This window comes from Metarhizium album (genome assembly GCF_000804445.1).
Source record: "Metarhizium album ARSEF 1941 chromosome Unknown scaffold_11, whole genome shotgun sequence".
Taxonomy (NCBI): Eukaryota; Fungi; Ascomycota; class Sordariomycetes; order Hypocreales; family Clavicipitaceae; genus Metarhizium; species Metarhizium album.
Genome location: NW_024467585.1, coordinates 458,884 through 484,225, shown reverse-complemented (window position 1 = coordinate 484,225; position 25,342 = coordinate 458,884). Strand labels below are relative to the sequence as shown.

The 25,342-nt window shown below is 53.5% G+C and overlaps 8 protein-coding genes across 8 annotated transcripts; 4 read left to right on the top strand and 4 right to left on the bottom strand.

The window, feature by feature from the left end:
- Positions 1 to 339: 339 nt before the first annotated feature.
- MAM_04883 (ammonium permease) lies at positions 340 to 1,997 on the bottom strand (the record flags this gene model as incomplete). The annotated part of the gene is made up of 4 exons (XM_040823681.1): positions 340 to 703; positions 771 to 1,448; positions 1,530 to 1,846; positions 1,914 to 1,997. 4 exons carry the CDS (start codon positions 1,995 to 1,997, stop codon positions 340 to 342), a joined length of 1,443 nt encoding a protein of 480 aa, XP_040678352.1.
- Positions 1,998 to 3,793: 1,796 nt separating this feature from the next.
- MAM_04882 (mitochondrial peptidyl-tRNA hydrolase) lies at positions 3,794 to 4,390 on the bottom strand (the record flags this gene model as incomplete). Its single annotated transcript, XM_040823680.1, has 1 exon — positions 3,794 to 4,390. The coding sequence occupies one exon, from the start codon at positions 4,388 to 4,390 to the stop codon at positions 3,794 to 3,796; it is 597 nt and encodes a 198-aa protein (XP_040678351.1).
- Positions 4,391 to 4,740: 350 nt separating this feature from the next.
- On the top strand, positions 4,741 to 5,768 carry MAM_04881 (protein hob3; the record flags this gene model as incomplete). Its single annotated transcript, XM_040823679.1, has 5 exons — positions 4,741 to 4,753; positions 4,810 to 4,860; positions 4,921 to 4,966; positions 5,032 to 5,105; positions 5,167 to 5,768. The coding sequence occupies 5 exons, from the start codon at positions 4,741 to 4,743 to the stop codon at positions 5,766 to 5,768; spliced, it is 786 nt and encodes a 261-aa protein (XP_040678350.1).
- A 347-nt stretch (positions 5,769 to 6,115) lies between these two features.
- On the bottom strand, positions 6,116 to 6,772 carry MAM_04880 (Dcp1-like decapping; the record flags this gene model as incomplete). Its single annotated transcript, XM_040823678.1, has 1 exon — positions 6,116 to 6,772. One exon carries the CDS (start codon positions 6,770 to 6,772, stop codon positions 6,116 to 6,118), a length of 657 nt encoding a protein of 218 aa, XP_040678349.1.
- An 804-nt stretch (positions 6,773 to 7,576) lies between these two features.
- On the top strand, positions 7,577 to 10,510 carry MAM_04879 (phosphatase family protein; the record flags this gene model as incomplete). Its single annotated transcript, XM_040823677.1, has 1 exon — positions 7,577 to 10,510. One exon carries the CDS (start codon positions 7,577 to 7,579, stop codon positions 10,508 to 10,510), a length of 2,934 nt encoding a protein of 977 aa, XP_040678348.1.
- Positions 10,511 to 11,177: 667 nt separating this feature from the next.
- MAM_04878 (phosphatase family protein) lies at positions 11,178 to 12,143 on the top strand (the record flags this gene model as incomplete). The annotated part of the gene is made up of 1 exon (XM_040823676.1): positions 11,178 to 12,143. One exon carries the CDS (start codon positions 11,178 to 11,180, stop codon positions 12,141 to 12,143), a length of 966 nt encoding a protein of 321 aa, XP_040678347.1.
- A 264-nt stretch (positions 12,144 to 12,407) lies between these two features.
- Positions 12,408 to 14,911, bottom strand: MAM_04877 (uncharacterized protein; the record flags this gene model as incomplete). The annotated part of the gene is made up of 6 exons (XM_040823675.1): positions 12,408 to 12,565; positions 12,627 to 12,871; positions 12,980 to 13,262; positions 13,325 to 13,409; positions 13,469 to 14,011; positions 14,084 to 14,911. 6 exons carry the CDS (start codon positions 14,909 to 14,911, stop codon positions 12,408 to 12,410), a joined length of 2,142 nt encoding a protein of 713 aa, XP_040678346.1.
- Positions 14,912 to 19,568: 4,657 nt separating this feature from the next.
- MAM_04876 (Taurine catabolism dioxygenase TauD/TfdA) lies at positions 19,569 to 20,961 on the top strand (the record flags this gene model as incomplete). Its single annotated transcript, XM_040823674.1, has 5 exons — positions 19,569 to 19,635; positions 19,703 to 19,933; positions 20,034 to 20,107; positions 20,179 to 20,348; positions 20,484 to 20,961. The coding sequence occupies 5 exons, from the start codon at positions 19,569 to 19,571 to the stop codon at positions 20,959 to 20,961; spliced, it is 1,020 nt and encodes a 339-aa protein (XP_040678345.1).
- Positions 20,962 to 25,342: the final 4,381 nt, after the last annotated feature.

The following is a 25,342-nucleotide window of genomic DNA, read 5'->3' as shown; positions in this document are numbered from 1 at the left end:
AGGGACATTCGATGCGATTTCTAGCCGATTCTATTGGGTCGTTTGACATTGATGTGATGATGCGAAGATGTGAATGACGTGATTGCGACGTTGCATGGATGGGGCACAGAGTCACAAACTTAAAAATACGTTCGGATGTCGGCCCTCATCGGGCCGGTCCGCGCTCCACAACGTGAGCAGCAACACGGGTCTGGCAACGTAACAAGTCCTTGTGATTCTCGCAGTGGTACTTTGCATGCCATGCACGCCAACTATCTGAGGAAAACGAGACTGAGACCGTGACACGGCATGAGAATACCCTCGCGTGAGCGGGACAGTCGTCACGATGCCGCGCGCCGTTCAGATAAACCCCGGAGAGGTCTTCTCGTGGGTAGAACCACAACTGCTGGAGGACATGGATCCCGGGGACGCGGCGTCGGCCACGTGACGGGTCGACTCGACGTAGTCGTAGGCGAATTCGCCGAGCTGGGCGTCGTCGATGCCGACGTCTTCCTCGGTGGCGGAGACGCGTAGGCTCAGGCCGGGGACGAGGTTCATGAGGAACAGGATGGTGCAGGTCAGCGCGAAGGACCAGCCGAATGCTGCGCAGATGGCGGCGAGCTGGTAGCCTAGCTGGACCCAGTTGTGCTGGATCCAGCCGATGGCCGGGTAGGCGGTGCCGTCGAGGCCGGCAATGTAGGATCTGGACGGGGGGCGGGTTAACCTGGGTTCTTGGTTTTTGTTTTTGTTTTACAGGGACTTGTGTGTTTTTGGTTGGGAGGGTTGCGTACGCGCCAAAGATGCCGGTGAGGACGTTGCCGACCATGCCGCCGACGCCGTGGACGGCAAAGATGTCGAGGGCGTCGTCGACGCCGGCCAGGAACTTGAGCTTGGTGGCGAGGTTGCAGCAGGCGCCGCCGAGGAGGCCGACGACGAGGGCGGCCCAGGGGGAGACGAAGCCGGCGGCGGGGGTGATGGCGACGAGGCCCGAGATGGCGCCGGAGCAGAAGCCGATGGTGCTCCATTTCCTCTCGAGGCGGTAGTCGAGGAGGACCCAGACGATGCCGCCGCACGAGGCGGCCAGGTTGGTCACGTAGCAGGCCATGACGGCGCGGAGGTTCATGGCCAGCGCGGAGCCGCCGTTGAAGCCGAACCAGCCGACCCAGAGGAAGACGGTGCCGAGGACGACGTTTGTCACGCTGTGAGGCCGGTAGGGCAGGCCGTGCGTCTTGGAGTAGCCCGTTCGCTTGCCGAGCATGACGCTGTACGCGAGCGCGCAGCTGCCCGAGGCGATGTGCACGGGGCCGCCGCCTGCGAAGTCGTACGCCGGCAGCTTGTACAGCCAGCCGTTTGGGTTCCACGTCCAGTAGGCGATGGGGTCGTACACGACCGTGGACCAGATGAAGATGAAGACGATGGCCGGGAGCATGCGGCCGCGGTCGGCGACGGCGCCGATGGCGAGAGCTGGCCTGTGGTGTTTTGAAGGGCTCGGTCAGAGGACTTGCTGTGTCTCGTGTCTCGGATGGGCTTGTCTCGTCTTTGGAACTCACGTAATGGCTGCAAACATGCCCTGGTACAGGCAGAGGAGGATGTCGGGGAGGAAAGCCGAGCCGTTTGGCTGGGCGAGCGTCTTCATCAGGCCAAACTGGCTGAGGTCGCCCAAGAAGGCGTTTCCGGTCCGCGCAAAGGTCAACGAGTATCCCCAAAAGAACCACTGGAAGCCGATGACGGCCACGGAGAGCATGGAGAGGAGGACGAGCTGGAGAGCCGACTTTCTTCTCGCGAGGCCGCTGTAGAAGAAGCCCACGCCGGGGATCATGAGAAGCACGAGGACCGACGACATGGTCAGGAAGGTCAGATTACCCGTCTGCATGGCGCGTTAGACCGAAACCCCCCCATTGCGAGGTGTTTGTGCAATGCTTCTCGAAACCTACGTCGTAGAAAATGTTCAGATCATGGACATTGGTCGAGTACCCGGCATCGGCAGTGCCGGTTGTTCCATTGTATTGGCTGGCCATGGTGACCGTCTTCCCACCCTCGTTGAAGCTCAACGGTGACTGTTATGCAGGAGGAAAACAGAAAAGAGGAGTGCGATGGGGGAGAGGCGAATTCCATGAAAAGGATGCAAAGATCTGCGGTGCCGTCAGATTATATCTTCACACTCTCCGGCGCATGAACCCTCCCCTCCGAAGCCACGCTTTCTAAACCGCATGGCACGCAGACCAAACAGAGAGCCACCTGAAGACCTTGACATCTACAAGGCACATTGCAATACTTTTCAATGACTACTTGGGTTAGATAGCCGGTCATGCCAAGCCCAGCGTCGAATCCCGTCCGACGACATGCAGGGGCAGGGGTTGGTCAGGAATGAACAGGCCAGTCCGCCTAAGACGGTGTGGTGTCTGCTAGATATCAATATCTAGGTTGGTGTTTCTGTTGGCTCTCAACGACAAGTGCACCATGTCTTATCAGGATGACTCGGGAGACGCCAATCGGCCATGCGCTGGAGCCACTTTTTTCAATACGAGTCGGCAAGGTTCCTCCCTGATAGTAGTTGCCATCATGCAATGTGAAATCAGCCGACAAACGTCAGGCCTGGGCATGTCGAGCCTTCTGTGTAGCCGATGTGGCGTGCGTGATCCTCCGTAACCAACATGGCAGCGCCATTCATATTCAAAGTACGGTAATGAGCCTCGTCTGATATGAATGCCGTCAGCGGGAGCGGTGAAATCTATCCACAACAAACACCTCAGTTGCCAAAGTGCGAACATGTCTTGATCATGGGCCCAGGTTCCAGAATTATAAATCGAGGTTCCGCAGCAGTTGGGTATGGCGAATGCAGAGCACCAGCACTTTGGATTGAGAGGACAGCAAAGGCATTGAGAGATAACGAGGCAGTTGATTGCATGTACGTCAAGCTTTGCCTGCTCGAGTTCATCATGTTCTTATCGCTCAAGTCCTCAATTGGCCGGGATCCGGCACGCCACGTTGTTTCAAACCGACAATAAGCCGCATCGTCCATTCAACCTGGGAGATAACCGCCTCAGCTCTCGGGTTGCCAGGGGAAATCCTGTGCTTCTAATTGGCGGAATCTTATCCCTTTGTGTGGCGGCGCCTCGCTCGGGGCAGTTAACCAACACAGTCCTCGATGGTCCACCAGAAGATGGGACAGAAACAATCCTCCTAGGCGAAGAATTGGTGCCTAGGAAGCCGCATTTGCTTTCAACGACTTACATCTCCCCTTTTTTGTGATTGTCTTGGCATTGAGGACAGGCATTTCGAATCCTCTCGGACCGAGACAGGGCGCGGCTAGCCATTATCTGCAGGGCATTCTTAGGATGAACCCTCCGCCCACAAGTCGGAAATTGTTTGTGTGACTGTAGTTGTGTTGACTGAGAGCCGCGACGTGGTCTGACTCCAAACGGATTGCAAGAACTAACGGAACGGAAGACTATGGGTGAGGGTGCGAGAATTCCCTTTGCATCTAGCCTGTAGTCTGTGGTCTTGATTATGAATGTCTCAGGTAGTATACTGACGTTGCTTCGACAGATCCACCGACAGCATGACGAGATAGCCCGGTGTATAAACTCGATAGCTCACGCCACGCTACCAGTGCGACTTCTGCAACAAGGCTCTTTCTAGGCTGGCAAGAGGATTTGTAGAAGCTCCTCGAGAGAGCGACTTGGGACTGCAAAGGTCATTGGCCCCTGATTCAATGCTGATTGTTCCGGGAATCAGCGCCCACGCATGAGAACCGTGGTGGTTCAACAAAATTATGCGTGTTGCAGCCTGTATGGACCAACTTCGCTGACAATCAGGATTCAATTTCTGTTCTCCACTCGTCTTCGAGCTCTACCAGTCTCTTGGCTACGTCGAATGGGACAGCCTCTTCTAATACCCTTCGCTGCTCGAGCGTGATCTTGTCCAAAACATATTTGCTGACTGTGGCCGGATCCCGCTCAGTTGGGCGACCAATGCCAATTGCTATGCGAACGAAAGGTGACCTTGGGAATTTATCTTGAAGTAATGACTTCTTGACACTTTTCAGCCCATTGTGACCTCGGTGACTTCGATCCCAAGGCGTGAGCCTCACATCGCCAAAGGTTTTCTCCAATTCATCGTGAATGATGACGAGACTTGTTGATGATGCATCATGCTGCCGGACAATGTCTTGCCATGCTTTCGCCACGAACGGTCCAGATATGTTCATGAGCGTCGGCGACTGAACGAGCGTGTACTTTGGCCCCGAAGAGACCAGACACGTCTGCTTCCCGAATTTCACCTCGCGAAACGGCGGTTGTCTGAGCGCTTTGACGAGGCCATTGAGGGCGAAATGGCCAGCTGAATGGAGGCTCTCATATTTGGGTAAGGGATTTCCGAGGCTGACCACTAAGAAACGTGGATTAAACATGATGCTGCACTTGACTGAGCACTGGCGATGGACACAATGGAGCGTTTCACGATGGTGCGAAGGTGAGACGCGATGAGTCATCACGTGATTGCCACACCGTGCCGCGTGTGGCGGAGGCCGCGCTGCGCCCCGTCCTTCTTTCTGACGTATGTTAGACGCTGCTTTGGTGCCATCCGTGGCTGCGCGACCTGATTAGGTCTAGATATCACTCTCCCTCTCATCCGTTTCCAGCGACGACGAGACGCCGTCACCCTCCGCCAACACGTAGCGATCCAGCCAGCCGGAACTGCATTGTTTCCATTTATTTTTGTTTATTTCTTTTTCTTTGCGACGGGAGAAAATCAGTCAACATGTCGTGGGCGGGTATGTACAAGCTGCGACCCCGCAGCGTGACCGAAGGGGAGCTGACATGGACCCAGGGTTCAAGAAGAATGTGAATCGCGCGACGACGCAAGTCATGATGAAGACGGGTACGGCTCACCTGTCCCTCGGCTGAGTTTGGGGCGGAAATTTCTAACCCAGCCGCCCAGGTCACGTGGAGAAGACAAACGATCGTGACTATGAGCTGGAGGAAAGGTACGACGGGCCAGTTCGAGACGGAGACGAGCCTCTTAGTTGTTGCAAACTGACGGAAGACGTAGACGGTTCAAGACAATGGAAGCCGCATCGCTGCGGCTGCAAAAGGAGGCCAAAGGCTATCTGGATTCGCTTCGAGGTAACCCCAATCCGACACATCCGGCCGGCACCGAGGCGCGTCGCTAATCCTATCCGCGTAGCTATGACTGCGTCGCAAATGCGAATAGCCGAAACGATTGATGCCTTTTACGGGGACTCGGGTGCCCGAGACGGCGTCAGCAGAAGCTACAAACAGGCTGTGGAGGACCTTGACTCGGAGACAATCAAGGCCCTGGACGGGCCCTACCGAATGACCGTGTTGGACCCCATCAACCGTTTCTGCTCGTACTTCCCCGATGTCAACGAGTGCATCAAGAAGAGATCCCACAAACTGCTTGATTACGATGCGCTCCGAGCAAAAGTGAAGCGTCTTGTTGAGAAGCCCGACAAGGATGCGACCAAACTGCCTCGGACGGAGAAGGAGCTCGAAATGGCCAAGCTTGCTTACGAACAGCTCAACGATCAGCTTTTCTCGGAGCTGCCCCAATTGATCGATTTGCGGGTACCGTACTTGGATCCCACGTTCGAAGCGTTGGTCAAGATCCAGCTGCGGTTCTGTGCCGAAGCATACTCTCGGATGGCGCAAGTGCAACAGTACCTGGATGCAGACACCAGAGACCTCTATGCCGAGGGGCATTTAGATGCAAGAGTAGAGCAGGTTTTGCAGGAGATTCGAGAACTCAGCATCAGTGGGACTGTATAGAAAATATAACTCGGGAGTGGAGACCCGGAGAGGGGAGGCGGTACCAGGGGCAAATAATACGTGGTGATGCGCTGCGTTTAGCTGGTTACATTGGCGTACGGGCTGGCTCGGCAATGGGCTTTCTTGCAAACTGTTTGGCTTTTACAGCTTCTTCGTATATAATAGCTCAATATGCTATGGGATATCTTTCTGCATGAATCGTGTGAATTTCCCGCCCGTCTGCAGGCAACAACACCCTCAGCATGACCTGCTTGTCCAGACGGACCATGGAAGGGCGTGGCCCATGGATATAGTCCGGGGCGGATTGAATCAACGATGGCTTCAAATCGCACGAATGACGAATGCTCTTACTGATTAACCGCCTGCGGCCCATGCTGCTTCCCAAACAGGTCACTCGGGGACAATGTCTTCCCAACAGCTTGCATAGCCGGACCAGCTTCCGGGCCCTGCTCTTCAGGGGCCGTTCCTGACCTGGCCAGTTTCCAGCTCTCTTGTATCGTGGCGCCGCTGATTTCCCTGGTCTCGTCCCTGTCATTGTGAATCCATAAGCCGATGACCTTGTCGCCCTCGTCCCAACTGCCCTCCACTCTCAATATCACCAGCTCGCCAGCGATCTCCACGTCGCTCACTCTGGCAAGGTCAACCACCAAGTTGTCCAGCGACCTTCGGTTGAGGACAAAGACACAGGCCCGCGGTCGATGGCTCTCGGGCAGGGCAGACTGGGCGCAGACAAACATGGTGCCTTCGATGCCGGACTTGTCCCAACTCGCTGTTTCGCTGTCGAAGGTGTAGATGACGGCGTTGGCTGCTATGGCAAGGATGGCTTGGATGGAGGGGAGGTAGCGTTGGAGGACGGATAGGTTCAGTTCGGTGTTTGTACGGGGAGGCGGCGGTGCATAGGCTGCGTGAAGGGCAGCCGCGTCGGATTCGTAGTCGGAAACAGCTGGTATGCGGTTTGAGGGCTGGCGGGAGTGCCGTTGTTTGTGAGACGACTGCCTGCTCATTGCGACAATGGGCCCGGCCACGTTGGGCAGGCAGGGAACCGCTGGGACGTGTCTGCAGGAACTATGCCGGACTGATGGCTGCTGTCGTTGGCCAAAGTACGTATGGGTGGAAGATGGATATCCTGGATCGTGGATGTTGCACAGGACATGGGACATTATCGATAAGTGCGAGGTTGCAGACGCAGATGCATGCGGGATGCGGGATGCGGGATGCGGCTGCAACTTGCCAGCTCGGGCAGGGGCGCGTGGGTTGCGGCTTCCTTGCCCGCCTACAACAATAACTTATGTTATCACCACACAACAACAACAGCGGCAGCAACAGCCGAGACCATTACGGGCCGGGCATTCAGTATTCAATGCGCCAACTTGAACTTGACGTGCGCCGATTTTGAAGGCAGCCGGCAGCCCACTCACTGCATCCCAGTTCCACCGGACGGCGGGGCTCGGGTCGATTACATGTGGTCCATGTCGGGTCAACTGACGCTTCAACTTTCTTCTCCTCCATCCATCATCCATCACGGTTCCGTCTGCCGTCACACACACTGACGCGGTTGCGCCCACGTGTTCTTGCTACCTGGATCGCATCTCTTCCCCCCAGGCTCCATTATGATACCATAATTCTTAGCCCCTTGTTTTTTTTTCTTTTATTTTTTTTTCCCGCGCCATCACATATTCCCACGGCCGATCAACAGGTTTGCACATCTCAACATCATGGTCTAGATCACCAGAAAGCAGCAAGTTTCCAACCGCGCCACCAGGCGGCACCTTTGCAGTTCTGACGCCTCTTTCCCCATCTCGATGGAAATGGCCGCTCCAGATAGTCCACCGTCGACTCACTCCGATTCTTTTGAGCCCGTGGAAGTGTTCACGACGCCTCAGTCCCTCGCGCGCGCGGTACGCGCACGCCGCCACGAGTACCTCCGGCCGCACAAGCTCCGAGTCAAGATTGGCACTTGGAACGTCGCGGCTTGCACTGGCACAGACAAAGATCTTGCAAGGTGGTTTGTTGACGGCCAAGGTCTCGATCAAAACTTCGCCACCTTGGACCTGTCTCGAAATCCCGCTGTCGCACACCACGATCCCGCTGCAGATCAGCATGGCGACCCCGACGCCGTTCAGCTCCTTGGCGGCAGCGATATCGGATTGTATGTTCTAGGCCTGCAGGAAGTCGTCGACTTGAACGCTACCAAAGAGTACATGAATCGGGCCGTCAATGTCGACAGCTCGCCGGTTGGCAAGTGGCAGGCTGCTCTGGAAGCTGCTATGCCGCCGGGATATCAACCCATCATGTCAGGGCAGATGGCCGGTTTGCTGCTCTTGATTTACGCATCTCCAGAGATCGCCCCAACCATTACCAACGTGAGCACCAGACAGGTCGGCACCGGTCTCTTGGGCTATTTTGGGAACAAGGGCGCAATCACCTCCCGCCTTGTTCTTGGAGAAGCGACTCGCATGGTATTTATCAACTGCCATCTGGCTAGCGGCGCTGGCTCCGGCTACCTGGACCGAAGGTGTTGGGATGTTGACCAGATTCTTACCAAAACGAAATTCGATCCCGTAGTCCATGCTGGCGTTTCCGACGACGATGGGGACACGATTGGCGACGAAGACTTTGCATTTTGGTTCGGCGATTTGAACTTTCGACTTGACGGGCTTCCCGGCGATGATATCAGGAGGATACTAATGCTCCATACAAGAGGCGAGTACGCGTTGCGCGGCGGCCATACCCCGCCGCCCCCAGAGGGGGAGGGAGTAATTGTAATGCGAGATTCTGAAAGCGACGACGATACCACAACGAGGTCCTCGGTTCACTCACGCGACCAGAGTTTCGATTCTGAAACCACACTTCCGGATCCCGATGATTTCCCCCAAGACCCGAGTCAGGACCCCACGTCTCTCCAAGCGACATTGGACTCACTCCTCCCTCATGATCAACTTCGGCGAATGATGGCACAACGCAGAGTGTTCCACGATGGATGGAGAGAAGGGCCTATCACCTTCTTGCCCTCCTACAAATATGATGTTGGAACTGTGGGCCTCTTTGATTCTAGTGAGAAAAGACGAGCCCCGAGCTGGTGTGACCGGATCTTGTATCGAACGCGAAAGGATAAACAAGCATTTGACGCCAAGTTGGCAGAAGAAATGGCGGCCAAGAAAAAGGATGAGGAAATGAAATCGAGGGGTATAGATCAGGACGACGACGTTCTCTTCAGCTATGACCCCGACACAGACGGGGACGAGCAAGCTGGGGTGGAGGCTTATGATTACGATGAGTACGACGAAACTCAGGACGATGTCCCCAGAGAAGTTACAACAAACGAAGCTTCTGTCGATCGGATTGCCCTCGACATTTACACGTCACACCAGCGCATCACGTCGTCAGACCACAAACCCATCATTTCTGTCTTTTCTCTTGAATATGATGCAGTGGTGCCAGAACTGAAAGCAAAAGTTCACGCAGAGGTCGCCTGGGAGCTTGACAGAGCAGAAAATGAAGGACGCCCAACTGTCACTATTGCCATGGAAGGGGACAAGTCTGGCAATGAGGATACTGTTGACTTTGGCGATGTTGGCTTTTTGGAGAGAAAGTCGATTGTCTTCACTGTTGCGAATACTGGCAGTGTCCCAGCAAGCCTCTTATTTACTGAGAATCCCACCAAAGGCGATGCCGACTCACCCTCATTAAACTGGCTGACCCCGTCGTTTCTCCATCCGGACCCAGACGATGACCCACCAAGCGACCTGGGCCAAGGAGTCACGTTGCAGCCAGGAGAGACAGCCCTGGCACATATTCAAGCTCAAGTCTCCAATATTGCCTATCTACGGGCCCTAAATGACGGCCGCACCAGCTTGGAGGATGTTTTGGTACTTCGCGTAGAGGACGGCAGGGACCATTTCATTCCCGTCAAAGGCGCCTGGTTGCCAACGTGCTTTGGGCGCTCCATTGACGAGCTCATTAGAGTGCCTGACGGTGGCATACGAAAATACTGCATTGAGAAGAATATCAGAGGGGCTATTCCCTATGATTCTGACGTTCGATGTTCAGCTCCAAAAGAAATCTTCAAGTTGACGGAGGCAATCCAGACACTGGTGGAAAGATGTGTTGCCGAAGAAGCAATGCTGGAATCCAAGACTCTGCCTCGGGAGCCGGGTTGGCCGTTTGACTCGACCACTTGGACATGCGGTTTGGCAGAACGAGATGAGACGAAGGCCGGCCTCGTGGCAGCTTTGGACAAAGACTCCCCCATTGCCGAGGCGCTGCCAGGAGAGCTCCCGTCTTCACACAAATTGGAATTGCTATCGTCAACGTTGTTGTTATTTTTGGTTTCATTGACGGACGGTCTCGTTCCTCCACTCCTCTGGGCCAAACTGTCGACGTCTCTCCCGAATTTGGCATCTCTTGCCCCCACGGCGTGGACTGACGCAAAGGTGCAGATTCTCGACATATTTTCCTCTGCGCCTCATCATAATATCGCCTTTGTCTTTTTGACCTCTACACTGGCCCGTGTAGCTACAGAGTTGAGTCCAGCAACGTCGGATGCGCTCCCGCCTGGTCTGAGCCGGCGACTGAATTTCAGACGGGGAGAAGACGATGGCGACAAGAAGAGGAAATTACGGCAACGGAAATATGCTGAAGTCATTGGGCCGATAGCATTCAGGGCAAACGAAGGTGATAAGATGGCGAAGGAAAGGGAACGAGTCGTTGAGATATTCCTGACCCGCGAGGCTGGAGGTTAGAGACCGGCGACGAGAAGACCGAGAGGGGTCATCAGGTGCCGGTTTCGAAGTCGCCTGGCCTGGACGGGGGGGAGAGCACTGTAATTACATGCGCAGATGGCCGTGTGCAGCTTTTGCATGCGGTTTGGAGATGCGGGTTCGTGCTGCAGCAATTCATGATCGGTGCCGAATATGGGAGCAAGTATTGATCGAGACAACATCAGGAACCCGTTGCGATGCACAATTGACCCAAACAATGCTATGTTCTGCCAAACGGACTGGTCGGCCGTCTCCTCTCCCCTTGGCTGCTTACCTATTTCCTACGATTCAGCAGCCATTCGCATCGTGTACATGTGTGAGTTTGTGTCCGACCTCCGGGCTCTGGCGTACACATCACTTCAACCAAGGTTGCTCCTTCCACGTGCAACCGCTCACCTTCCTCGTTGCACAATCGTCATTATAGCTTCACATGATTTTCCTCCCCCCCCTTTCCCTCCTGCCCCCCGAAACTTGTGCCGCTCCCGACTTCTTTTCGGTTTCGCATTCATGCAGGGCCCTTGCACCATGAGCCTTGGCCCCTTCTCATAACCCGCGCGATTGAATCATACGTCAGCCCATTCTCGATCCGTTCCCCCGCGACGAGTAGCTACGAAACACGAACAACCGGCCGCGGCCGCCGGACCCAAACATGACCTGGGGGAACCAGCACAGCACTTCCAAATGCTCCGTCCTGCACCGCAATGCAATAAGATGCGTGACAGAGCGGTGCCTTGACCTGCTGTACTGTCTTCGAGACCTGGCGCTACAGTACGCATCGCCAGACGGCGTGGCGTACGTGGCCGGGCAGACGCAGCTGCCTCCTCCAGACGGGCAAGAACAGGACCAGTTATCCGAGCCTTGCGAGGAGAGAGGATATTCCTCGAGGAGCCCGTGGCTCGAGGACCTCCGGCTCGATCGGCAGTGGCAAGACGAGCAGACTTACGCTCTTTGCAACACGTGGTTTGCGAGTATCGACCGGCATCAGGAGGCGCGAGCCAGCTTGTCGGCCTGCAAGCGTGGAGAGGCCCTGGCGGCTGCTCTGGACGTGGCCCTGGACGACGCGCTGCACAGGACTACCGACGCGTACCTTCTTGCTCCATTCGACGATTCCTTCGCTGGCAAGTTGGCGGCCGTCCTGCAGCATCTCAGCCATGGATGCTGCTGCGTGGGAAATAGGGGGGGGAGCGCCGAGTCCAAAGCATTACGCAGTAGCCCCGAGGGGGCCGTCCTGGCCACCCGGCACTTCATTGAGGCCTCGCATCTGCAGCAGCTGCAGAGAGAAATAGAGTCGCTTGCACAGTACCTGCTGCGAATGCTAGCAGAGGCCAAGGCCCGGAGGGAGGCCCAAATGCTGAAGCAAAGTCGATGGGTCAATCGACAATGTACAGGCGGCAGAGCGGGCCTCATGAAGAGCTCTGGGCTGGGCAGCCCTCTCAGAGAAGTGTGTGACTCGGATCATGATTGGCGGCGGCACAGGGCCGGCGTGCCGAGTCGCGTAGTCCTGGTTGCTCGGTCTGAGCAACAGGTGGGACAGCAAGTCAACTCCCAAGGTTCCTGTGCCGAACAGCAAGAGACCCCCGAAAAGACTTGGGGGCAAAACACGACTTGCTGGTAGCTTTCACTGGGGGCTAGATGGGGTCGATCTGCACATCTGAACTGTGTTGGCTACGATTTGGGAGACCTAGAAGCGGCGTGTAACACGACGATTCGGACGAGAGCTGCAGGAGTGTGACTTTGAAACCCTTCCATGTAAAGACAATAGTCTAAGTGCGCAGATCCACACGTGCAGGTCTTGAACGAATGTTACCGATGCGTCCGCCTCACGGAAACTCGTTCTAGGAGGACGTGGCGCACCGCAAGCCATGCAACGGCATTCCCATCAACTGATATACTCCCGCTGGTACGTCGGGCGTGGTTGCCACCGCTCTTCAAACATCTGCGCTATCCAGTAGAATGGGTGATCCCAATCAAAGTGGCTCTGTGAGCCCATGTATGGTGTTGCTTGTTTACCCATTGGCGGCATGACCGGCTTTTCTCCTACATGTCGTCAGCAACAGTCTGCCCAACGTGCATTGTGATTTGGCAGCCCGCGACTTACTCACTCCATTTTCTTGCCTGTACCTCGCCGATACTGCAAGATGCTTCTGCACCCGCCTATCCGTCAACGTGTCCATGACCAAGTCGTGCTGCTCTGCTGTAAGCTCAGACATGAAGTGCTTGTGTCGCTCCCACGGGTCGTCTGGTTTCCCCCAGGGATAGCAGTTGTAGTAGTGCCAAATGAACGAGGATATTGTTACATCCTTCTTGAAGTTCTTCCACAAAATTCGGTATGGAGTATCGATACTGTGCACAACGAAAGGGGTCAGCAGGCGCTGCAAGGCAAGCGAACTAAGCTGACTAGGAGAGGGTTTGCGTACCCTTCCACCAAAGTTATTCCTCGCGTGACGATACCTGTCCGCAGTCATGTGGCTCGCTTCGTGTAGTAGAATGAAGACAGTAAGGTATATTGGCCACCAAAAGACCGACTGGTTCCTAAAGATGAATATTTCCAGGTCACGGAGGACCCTTTGACCATATTTTGACAGAAGTTTGCAGTGGTTGATACTGTCGAACTGGGCGAGGATCATTCGGGGAACGGAAACTTTGCCGAACAGGGGGTATGTTTCGTCCTTTAGCTCAGGTCTCATGCCGAGAGTTTCTTTGCCGCATATATAGGCTGATCCGGTGGTGTGCCCTGCGTGAAGCTCACTGTCGTTAGAATGCTTTCCGGGGGAAGGAAAGTTTTGGTGAACCTACGATTTGCGTGCCAAAGTATAAAAAGGTTTCCTAAGAGCCTCTTCTGAGGGTTGGCAATCTTTCCCGACGGACCTATAACCTCGTCCTGCTCTGTACAGTTAGGGCTACCAGTCAGGCGCAGGTACCGCAGCTAAACAGACTCACATCCAGTCCTAAGTAGTAGTTCACTGCCGCAATGTATGTTCTCTTAATAACATCCTGCCCTGCAGGCGTCTTTTGCAATACTTTGTGTGGCGTGTGTTGCTTTACCAAGGTCGCAATGGCATTGTCAATAATGTATTTTTCAAAGTACGACGCCGTAGCCCAGATGTCGACAAGGCAATACGGTTCCAGGTCCTTCTTTTTTTTGACTTCGTCTCCTCGCTCACCCTCTCTCACCGTCCAAAAACGGGCAACAACATCCGTCGCAGCGGCTCGGAATCGGACTACTTTGATCTCGATTGGCTTGTCGCTGATACCTAATGTTATCTGTATCGATCGGATGTCGGTGTTAACTCGATCGCCGACGTCTTTCATTTCAGTGCCCTTCCATCGATTCGTGAGATTCAGACCGCCTTTTCGATAAAGTACCACGTCTGTTAACTTGCCACGAAAGCACGAGACGCGATGGAGGGTTTTCTTTGAGACTCTGGAGAAGCTTTGGCATGGGATGCAAGAGCCTTCAACTTCATCTTGATCTGCGTCACACTAAATCACTCCATCAGTAATCGGTGTGGTCCCATAAAATGACAGCCACAACACAGCGTGTACGTTACCTACTCGGATCTTCTGGACCCCGCACCTTAGGCATGCTTTCCTCTTTCGGGTCTCGGCCGTTTCTTTACGCTTCTGCAAGTTAAATGGGCCACGCTTCTTGACTAGATGCATGAAGTTCTTTTCACTGGCCGAGCTCGGACAGCTGCTGTCGGATGCTGCTTCAGCTTGGTCTTTGGAGCTTTTTGTTGTCCAGTGTTGCGCAGCTTCCCCAGTGGATTCCCGCGGTATGGGTTGGACTGCTGGCACTGCCGACACCACTGGTTGTGAAGACAAGACATTGCCGCTCAGCTCCATCTCTGTGGATGGTAGCAACTTCAGGTTGTTCGGCAGGGACTCTGTGACCATCGGCGGAGGCTGTGCAGAACCGAAATTTTGCGCTGTCTGTTGGAAAGCAAGCTGTGTGTAAATATCAGGCTTGCAGCGCTGTGAGAGATATATCTCGCCTCCGCCCATTTCTTCAAAGGATTGCCCACTGGTCACTGTGACCGCGGCTTGGCCAGCTGACATGGGGAGATGCGACGTGTCGCTGTCCCGTACTGACGAATTTCCAGGCTCGGAAGTGGTAGTTGCACTAAAGTCGGGTACAAATGGGTAGGTGTTGTACACCGTCAAGAAGGAACTTTGCGGGGTCTCGACGGCTGAGCCGAGCAGCGATGGCTGAAAGGAGGGTAATACGTTGAGGGCAGAAGAGTTTGGTAAGTTGCTGGAACCGACGAATCCGGGATGGAACTGTGCATCTGGATGTCCCGTAGTACTGAGTTGACTACCTTGTGATACGAGGCCTTGATATTGCCCTTGACTCTCATGGGCAAAGACCGACCCGGCTGACATCAGAGTGCCCTGGTGTAACAACGTTCGGTGATCGACGGCAAGATTCAACTTTCCAAGGTCCGGACCTGGGGCGTAATAGTAGCTATTATTATATACCTGTGTATGCCGTTGTAGGTCAGATGATTCCGTAGTTGGGATTGAGCTCCCGCATGACGGCGGTTGAGTAGAAGCGATGGGCACTGCGCAGGGCGCGGTACCGGCGCCTCCCTGTGATTCAAGTCCCGGATGATTTTTCTCAAGTAACTGGGTAGATCCATAATGCCGGTGAGCGGCAGTCTCACGATGTCCCCGGCCAGATGGTGAGCTGGCCGTGTACGACAATGCAAGTGCCGTTGGCCTGGGTCGAGATGTATCGGTTGTATCCGTGCTGGGGCTGACAGGCCAAGCAAAACTTGGTGTGTCTGTTACTTGTGTCAAGTTACGAAATTCCTGTTCGCCAGGAAATTGGTCACTCTTCAGTCGTAAAGCCCGGTCTGCTGCAGGTGGTTCATCTCCGGTGGTTCTTTTGCGCTTCGATCCTTGTTTGGTCTAATGGGAAGACCGGTCAGCACACTGGAAGTAGTATGTGTTCGTAGATGACGATCCAAAAAGCTCCGGTCAGAAAGGCTCCCTCCGGTTGAAGAGGCAACCCCCGTAAGAGCTCATGTGAGATATTCCGGAGCCTGGCCCGGGGTAGGGTAAGATGGAGCACATGTCTCTTTTCCGCTGTGACTATCAGGGCCAACTAGAGCCATGTACGGACGGTGAAGGGGAAGAGCAGAGGAGGCATTGATCCCACACGTCGACCAGAATGTTCGCGCCCAGAGCACTACCTGGTAGTTGCGTATAGGAAAAACAAGGATCCAAAGGGCAATAAAGGTACTCCGTACAACAGCATGGCGCAACTCATCATGCCAATGGGGGTGTGAATCAATAGAGGCTTGCAGGCAGTTTCTTTGCTAGACATGCCATGAGAAAAGATATGGGGCATTCCAGGTCGTCCGGGTGGTGTAGCAACGGAACGCATCTGGAATCGAAAGACACGATAGGACAAGAAGAAAAAACAAACCTGTCACTCACAATCGGTCCCGGTTGAATATTACTGATTGTGGTATCCATGACAATATACTACTGTACTCTACTCCGTACTTGGTACGCACAGTCGTGAATAGGCGCAATAGTCCCACGCAGGCGTGTAGCACAGGTGGCCAATACTCCGTAGCCGAACGCCGAGGGCAAAAATAAACAGATAAACGGAATATATAATACAACATATATTTCTTCAAATGGCAACTAGCCTTGCTAGACAGATAATAACATCCTGTGCTGGACAAGGTCAGAGGAAGAACGCAGCAGGCAGGGCGTACATACGGAGCACGGAGTAGTAAGCGGGCAGTCACAATGGGGAGGAGGGAAGAACAACGCCCGGCATGGTTCTGGTCCTGGCGGGCGAGGTGGCGAGATCACGCGATTGATCCAGGCGTCTGTTGAAACTCGAGGGAAATGCGAGGTGGTACGACAGCGTCAAGCATGCCAAACCCAGCCGGGCGCGAAATTAAAGTGGTTTGGCGTTTTCCCTTTGCCCAACACCCAACCAGCAACGTTGGACTGGCTGCGTGCCGTCGCGGTTGGGGGTTGCAACTTTCCACGGGGCTCCGAGAGTCACAGCTCCTCGCTGGGGATTTCCCCGCTTGTGGTCATGTTTTATCTTTTGTTTTGGTGACGAATTTTTTTGTGACGAACAGGCTCAACCCTTGTCGAGGCTCGAGTCCCTGCAACCGTTACCTGGCGACTCGCAGCCAGTGAGGCGACTGGCTGCGAGATCTGAACAAGGGCCAGGGATCCATCATTGGCAGCTGAAGCTCTTGCAGGAGACAATGAGAAGGTCGGGTTTGGCATGAACGCGATCTGTGCTTGATGAATGGAGATGGAGCTCGGAGTAGCGAAGTACGTACTCCGTACGGAGTAGCTTGAGGAAGGTTGGCGTGGCGTCGGCGTTGGCGTTGCAGCAGCACCGGGAGCACGAACCTTGCAAGAACCTTCCAGATCCGTCAAAAAGTCTGTTGTACTCACTTCTCGGCTCTCGGCAGTCCGTGCTGCGTTGCAGGTAGGTAGGTGCTCAGGTTTAGATACCGAGCACGGGGCACCTGCGAATCGACGAACGGAGTATAGAGTACGGAGAACATAACAGTCGACCATGTACTGCTCCGTACCCCGTACAATGAATGGCATTGTGTGTTGACGAAAAGGGAAAGAGTCCCCATCCACAAGAACTCGCCGCCCGCCCGGCAAGAACCAAGAATTCCACACTAACATTAAAAGATTGACCCTTGCCTAACTTAACCACCCGGGCAAGTACAGAGTATCTACTGAGTACTAAGAGGTAAGTATCCTAGGTACCTAGGTACCTAAGTATATATCTATGTCTAAGTAAGTACCTACCTACTTGGTTACTCCTTAGATCCTAGTGCCTGGCACCTGACTACTTACTTAAGTAAGTAAGTATGCGGGAGGACGCGCAGGAGAAAACACCAGGAATTTCAACTACAAAACTCCACTGCCTTGTTCCCGGCGGCACCAGACGGGACGGTATCATGTCCCTTTCGTCTACTCCGTAACTAAGTACCTAGGTACGTACTATCTAGGTCGTTCGCTGTACGAAGTACCGAGTACTCCGTAGTACTCTCGTCGTCGTCTGTACGGATCGGACCCTTGTCCATATCACATTGATGGCTCCTCCAGTGCATACGCGGATGGAGCCGCCCTTCCTCGTTTGGCCCACACGACCCCGTCCCTACACCGGTTGAAGTTCAAAAGCCTGCTCATGTCACACATGCATCGAACCCTGCTCTGTCACCCTGAGGCTATATTGTACTCCGTACCAAACCGAATTCCAGCAGCCCCGTGCTCGCCACGGCCCACGATCACGCGCAGAGATCCGGCATGCCGCCAAGAAACCCAGCTGGCAGGCATGAGCCTTGAAATCGTTAGTCCTCTCTGTTCTGTGGTCTCACCAACAAGCATCAAGACTGATCGTCATGTTTCCGTCGACATTGTGACAGGCACGCTATCAACTTTTTCTTATACTACGGAGTATGTGGTTGATAGCAACCGGCGACCAGTCCGTGGGATCCTTGTACTCCGTACGGACTACGAAGTAATAGTCTTACACACGCCTTTAGACTACACGGAGAATGTAACCTTGGCCTCGGCGATAGATTTTGACTCTAACACTCCGTACGGCGTTGTCATCCTCCGCAACGTCAGCGAACTCGCCTAGCGCTTGCTTGATACCAGTGGTGTAAGAAGGGAAGACGGAGGGGTCAGGTGGACTTGGACGGCGGGTCGGTCTTTCGCCGTGGCTGATTCTTGACGGCTTGTTGCCGTTTTTCTTCGGCTAGAGAAGATCGTGCGGTACGCTTTGTACCAACTCAACACATGCCAGATGGACGGAAATCGGTTGCTTTTACCTATTATTAAAGTAAACGCAGCTTCTGGAATACACAACGGCAGCACATGCTGTATTTGGCAATCGATCTCGGTTCTCTCACAGGCACAATCGAAGCCATTGCATGCATATTTGACTGGCTATTATCTGGTCACATCTCGTGTCCGCTAAAGAGCCAAGAAGAGCGGCCATACTTGGTGCTTGAGCCCTGTATTGAAGGCACCAGGATGGTTGTCCCTACTCCGGGGCGTGAAAATCTTCTCAACGAAATGACGCTGTATGGCGGCGGCGAAGCCATAGTTATGTGAAGCTCGAATTTTTCATAATACGTTACCAGTTTTAAGCTACTGACGACCTTCAGACAGAAGCGAACTTTATTCCGGTAGCTGGTGCTAGAAGGATGAAGCCATACTGTTGCTCCCTCGTTGCTGCATCGCGAGTCATCAATACGTAATATCATCTCAGCTGTTGAGCTGTGAAGTCGCAAGTTCCCCAGCACATGCCCGTTCCCAACTGACCAGACAATTGACATGCCATGTGCCAGGCCAGAGTGTTCTGACATTGACGAAACAGGTTTCCTTTTTATCAACACCCGGGGCGATTGGTGCCCAAACTGGCATTGCGTCCTGTATGTTTTTTTCCAACGGGACTTTGCCGAAGAAGAGAAATCAGGATTCGGCGTCATTTGTGACTCCCAACGTGATGTATTTGACGGGACAGTGGAGAAATTGAATGCTTCGCGTAGCGGTGATATTCGTCAAGTATGTTTGAGAATCAGGCTGTGCGAATGAACGTTTTATCAGATGAAGTCGAACTTGGAATGAGTTATTCAGGGATCAACCCCGAGTACACCATGGGTCAACAACCCACACTTGCTGATAATATTTGATGGCTCGCGTCTCTTAGTTTCTCTGGGTGTTTCTTTCAAGAGAAATCCAGCCCATAGTCTTTATAAAGCATTCCTGCCTCTGGGCACACATCTCGTAGTACAGCCATTATTCACTTTGTTTCCGAGTTGTTTGCCGCAAGCAAACATGGCTCTTGGTTGGTACAATCATCAATTCCGTTACGCGACATGTCAACTTGGAGAACTCGACTACAAACAGCGCTAACAAACTGAAAGAAATTAGCCTTCTCACAAAGTCATTGGCCGAGAGTGCTGCAGTCCGCATTCCAACAAGATTGTCTGGGCAACTCGTTTGGTCAGGACAAGACTTTCATAACAGCAACATGTACGCCCTTCATCTGACTAGCGAGGACATTACCGAACTTGACCATGCTCTGGAGGCATTCAAAGGTGAGTCGGAGCCACTGTTGTTGGTTTCTGTCGATATTATCGTGAGACTGACCTGTTCCATGCCTAGCTCTCTGCCTCGACGGCGATGAAGTATCGAAAGAGAATTTTCCGCTACCTCGTCTCGGCGAACGCCTCGAGAAATGTTCAGAGGTCCTTCACAAGGGGACAGGATTTTTTGTTATGAAAGGCATAGACATGTCCCGCTACACCGTGGAGGATAGCGTCGTCATATATCTAGGTATGGCGAGCTACATTGCGGACCAGCGAGGCATCCAAGATCGAGAGGGCAACGTTCTAAGTAAGAAGACGTGAATGAAACTGCATCAAAAAAAAAAAAAGAAATAAAAAAAAAGAAGAAGAAGAAAAAGGCAAACACACTCACCGTTTTCCTCGGCCAGGGCATGTTACAAGCTCCAAGACGTGGGACGTACCGCCGGAGAAGCGTCACGGGATTCACTCGAATGCGGCCTTGGTAAGCTGAACCGTCGACTTGCAGCTCCTCGACGCCATAGCGACTGACAACTTTGACTTTTTGCCCTGTAGCCGTTCCACAACGACATGGGCTGCGATATTCTTGGACTCCAGGTGCGCCACTGCGCTCACAGGGGGGGCTCTACCTTTGTCAGTTCCGCGGCAAGCATCTTCAACGAGCTGCTCAGCAAGGAGCCCCAAGTCGTCCGGACGTTGTTTGAGCCCAACTGGCCCGTCCAATGGTGAGTACCAAGCACTCCGCTACTGCCTACTGCCTGCTGCCTGCTGCCTACTGCCTACAGCCTGCTCCCGTTCCGCAGGGAGCAGCGCCGTTCCGTGCTATGACGGAATGCTCAGGGGCTAATCAACACGCCCAGCTCTGGGCGTAATGCTCAACACCATTACTTGGCGCCAGTCATGGCATGGCATGATGGCCGGTTGATGACCTGCATGGACCCCAATAGATTTGGTCCCCATCCGGCGTCCGGTGGATCGTCCATCCCTGTACTGACTCAGGACCAGAAGTATGCCCTTGAGAAATTGGAAGAGGCTGCCTGGGCCACGGAGCTGGAGCTTGATCTGGCGCGTGGGGATGTGTTGTTTTTGAATAACTGGGCGCTCCTCCACCGCCGCGAGGCCTACGAGGACAATGAGTTAACATGTCGCCATCTGATCAGACTTTGGCTACGGAGTACGCAGCATGGATGGCACGTTCCCCCCGAAATGCGGCTTCCTTGGCAGACTGCGTACAACGACAAGATCCAGCCTCGGATTTACGCCTTGCATCCGTCCCCGACGTACTCGACGCCCAAGTACTCGGTGGGATCGGCCGCGTTTCTCCTATACGACGACTAGCACTGAGCAGCGTGTCCGTCCATGACGTTGGCTAACGTTGGACGTGTTCTCACGTGCTTGGGTGGCTTTGTCGTGTTGGCGTCGTCATGAGCGAGGTCGTACGGAGACTGGAGTAAGTTACATGACCAGAGGGAAGGAGTCAGAGGGCGGTTCCTCCCCCTTTTCTTGCCATTTCCGAGGGCAACTTCCCCACCTCAAGACACCGGTTGGGGTCGGGGTCGGGGTGGGGATGAGTTACGGTTAGCGGGTTGGCGTTTGGCTTGGAGCTAGGCGTTAGGGTTAAGGTTAGGAGTTGGAGGGAAAAAGGAGCTGCCCTCGGATTTGCTCTCCTCTCCTTCTCTCTGGTTATGTGTAAGACTCGTCATTAGCTCGTAAGGCGCGTTTTGTCGGAGGGGGGGGTTTTTTTTTTTTTTTCAATAAATTCCGTCTTCATCTAGAGCGCTCTGGGCAAAATCGGGGCCTTCCGAAAATTTGTCTCTTATACACAATTACTCGAATGAGTTTAGCGTCCCGCCTCGTCCAGTGGACTGGCGGGCGAAGGTTGTCACGTCAGACAAGACCTCCTCGTTACTCGGTACGAAAGTTCTTCGTGTCTCGAACTCTGATGTGTCAATTCCCGTCTTGACCGCCGCAGACGAACCGCACGTGAAAACATCAAGGGAGTCAGTGCTCCGTATTCGAATCGTGGCGGCCGCGGGTCGACGTTTGACGGCGCAGAATTCTCTCCTCCACTTTCCTGGCTCGAAATACTCCGTTGGTGATGGTCTACAACTTACCACTGATTTGGAAATTGGCACAAAACGAAGTCCCTGAGCAGCAGCTGGCTTTTCTTCAGAGCCCAACTCTTTGCCGTGCTTGACCTCCCGTCACGGTCGTGGAGGGAATCCGTGGACTCGACACGCTGGCTATGAAAAGGGGGAGTTTGCTCTGCAATGTATCTGAAACCGTCGTCCAAAGTTTCGGACATAATGATGCCAAATTTGTTTCTTGCAGGAATAATCTCACCGTCGGAGGCTTTGTCACATTTTAGACATTCAGCTCGCGCAGGTCCCGCAGCCGTGAGGGTGGCATTTTTCAATTTTTCCCATCACGTCTGCCGCCCCTTGCGGCCGTTGTCAGTATGACGCCCTTGTTGTCCTCGAATACAGTGGTTTCGTAAAAAACCAAGTCTCGTAGGAGTAGTACTCCGTACCGTCGTCATGCATGGGTTCCAGGCCCCATGAAATCACGTGGCACGAGCGAACAAACCCCCTTTTCCAGTCCAAGGCATGCGGGGGGAAATGCCGATTCACAGACAGGAGCACATGATAGCCTTTTGACTGACCGCTTCTGAGACCTGTGGCAGTCTCTATGCACCTTCAGTGTCTGGTGAGAACAGCCCAAAGTCATGGCACATGTTGAGCAGCGAGAATAACTGAGCCGAGCCTCGGCCTCCATACAGAGTAGCACATATGGATTGACGACACGTTTCACAATGATATGCATGTCGGTCACGATATGGGCAAAACAAATTGCTCTGCACAGCGTGATATGGAATGAAGCTATATACTCCAAAGTCCGTACGGAGTACATTCAGCCCTCTTCCTATCCTATCCTGTCACACTCCTCCATCAACCGTCCCTCTGGAGTCGTTGTTAGTTGGAGACGCACAGGCCAGTATATGGCGACCTTTATACGACGTACGCAATCTTAGCATTTGTATAACATTGGCAGACGCATTTGAGCTCGAGGGTTTAATACCATATGCTTTGGCAGAGCCAACAGATCCCAAAGGTGGCGCTTGCAAGTTGGATATCAGGGGGATTCGGCTACTGCTGCATCTTTTTGCCGCACGACTCGGTGGCCAGTCCGACGAACGCTGACATTTTCCAGTAATGCCATCCACAATCCGGTGTGTGAGAAGAGTGGAAAAGTATTTCTGCACGTGCATAGGTTGTGAGCAGCATTATGCTTCCCCTTTTCCCGTAGTCTTCTTGCGATGCGGCTGACCTTGACCTCTGTTCCTGAACATGAATTATCCACCCGGGCAGTCCATGTCCGCTGTTTCTTAGTTTCCAGACGTGTGGGAAGGGAACGTATACAGCTGTGAACTTGATTTTTCTTGTGTAAATATTCTCACTCCCTCCTTCGTAGAGGTTTTTCCACACGATACGAGCCGTCGCCTGTTCGCATTTGTCTCACAATATCAAATATGAGCAGATGGAAGCTACCCTACATGAGAGGCGCTCCTTCCGACTACGCAATGCTTTAATGCGAGATATTCTCTTCCAGTGCTCTAGTTTTGCCTGCAAATATCCTCCCAGTAGCGAAAAATAGGTACGGACTTACATCACATGCATTTACATGTCCAATGAAACGCTCTACAACGAACAGCTTTTTTTGCTCAATCGGCCGGTGGCTTGAGAGTCTGCCGTCGACACCGCTAGGGGTCGAGCATCACTTCAACGTACCAGACCGCGTGCTCTACCAGAGCAGTAGTTACGGACGAAGAAAAGGAAAATCGTCGGCACTCGCGGCTCGTGCGAGACAATCCGTCGCTATTCTTAGGGTTTGTTAAGGTCGATGGGGAACGACCAAACAGTCTTGGTACTCGGTACGCGGTGCGAGCGATGCGTTTGATCGTGAAAGAATCAAAGCGGCAGGAGCCACCGACCGAGTCTCCTCCCCGTGGTACGGCCCCCAAAGCGCGTCATAATCTTTGGCGGCGAAGTGAAGGTCCTCCTCTCTTTCTTGCAAATGCAACAATCCATTCGACTGACGAAAGAGGCGCCGTGGAGGCGAGGTTTCGTCCGGCAACAAGAGCACAGCCAGCCGGCTGCATTTATTGTGAAAAAAAAAAATGAGAGCAGGAGAACCGGAACGTCCCCTTCTGGCGAACAGGAAATAAATCACTCGTCGTCGGTCGACACGAGGTGTCGGACTGAAGCTGTTGGAGGTGGCTCTCGCTCCTCTGCTTCCTTTTCTTCCTCTTCTTTCTGTTCCTTGGCCGTCGTTTTCTTTCTTGCCCTATGTACGACCCGCCTGTTTTTAGAGTGCGAGACTTGTCTGGCCAGGAACTGCAGCACCGGCTTGACCTGATGAGCCGATAAGACCAGAACCAAGAACCGGCCTGCATTTCTGGTGACAACGGACGGCCACTGTTGAAAGGAGGAAACTGATACTGACTATGATTGACCTTGATTGACGCCCTTGAATTTGATGCTGTCCATGTTTTCTTATTCTGAAAGGAGGCCGAGGAATGAGGAAACTCTTGCTGATAACTGACCCTGCTGACGGATGATTGGTTTACTTACGAAGGCACAGCTGCAACTCGACGAAACATGCAGTTAAGGCTACAACTGCACCTGCACCGTATGGAACACGATACTACATTGAATGAACGCCAACCTGCATGGCATGGGGCGCCATGCTACGTAGCAGCAATCTATTCCTTTCCTGCGGAGTGGTAACGTTAGTACCGCCTCCAACCAACCAACAACAAACATGAAGCCATGGGGCAGAAGCTTGGCCAGTAGGGACGAGGCCGTCTGGACTCATCTTTCGGTCACCTGGACTCGTGCCAGGCCAAATCCGGTGACGAAAAAGAAAGGTACTATGGCCTTTTAAGCATGCCGTTGTCATTGTTTAAAGTCAAAGGCATCGATATCTGCAAATGGGCTTCCCCCTTCTCAAAACGAGGACTACGGGGAGGACTGCTGCCTTTTGCGGCTGCCGCGACGGAGACAAAAGGAACATGTCTTGCAAGAGGAGTCTTACTCTGGACTCTCGCCTTCTCAAGAGGTCTGTCACACTGCTGTGTGACACTTCACTTGAAAGGAGTGCAAACACCATCGGGAAGATGGAGCCACACTAGTGCTTGCAATGCCGCCCATGAATTGCTGTCCATCAGGAATAACAAGGCTGTGAGTATGCAACATGCTGCGTAGGCAGACTACGGAGTAGAACAAGGTTATATGGTTATATTAGAAGCTAAGCTAAAACTACCAAAATTAGGTACCCCCAACCCAATGTGGATCCTCTCCAAGGGCTGAGCTCAGTCAACGGCAAGACATAGACATGCACACTATGATACGAGTATACTACCGGCGAGGCGGATGTCATTGATTCAAGGGACGAAGACACTGTTATGTAGATAGACACCGCAGCTGCCAAACAACACAGTGATACATGCGTTACCCGGGACATGCATGGGGCTCGGGACTACAGAGTAGAGAAGCGCAGGTGGTGGACTCCAAGACTAGCATGTGAGATGCGAGAAGTGCTCCATGGATATGTCTTGACTAATCGAGGAGTAGTTTCTCGCGGTCCTGATTCTGGTGTTTCAGATTGGATTGCATCCCCCCCCCCCCCCCCCCCCCCCCCCCCACACAAAAGACAATAG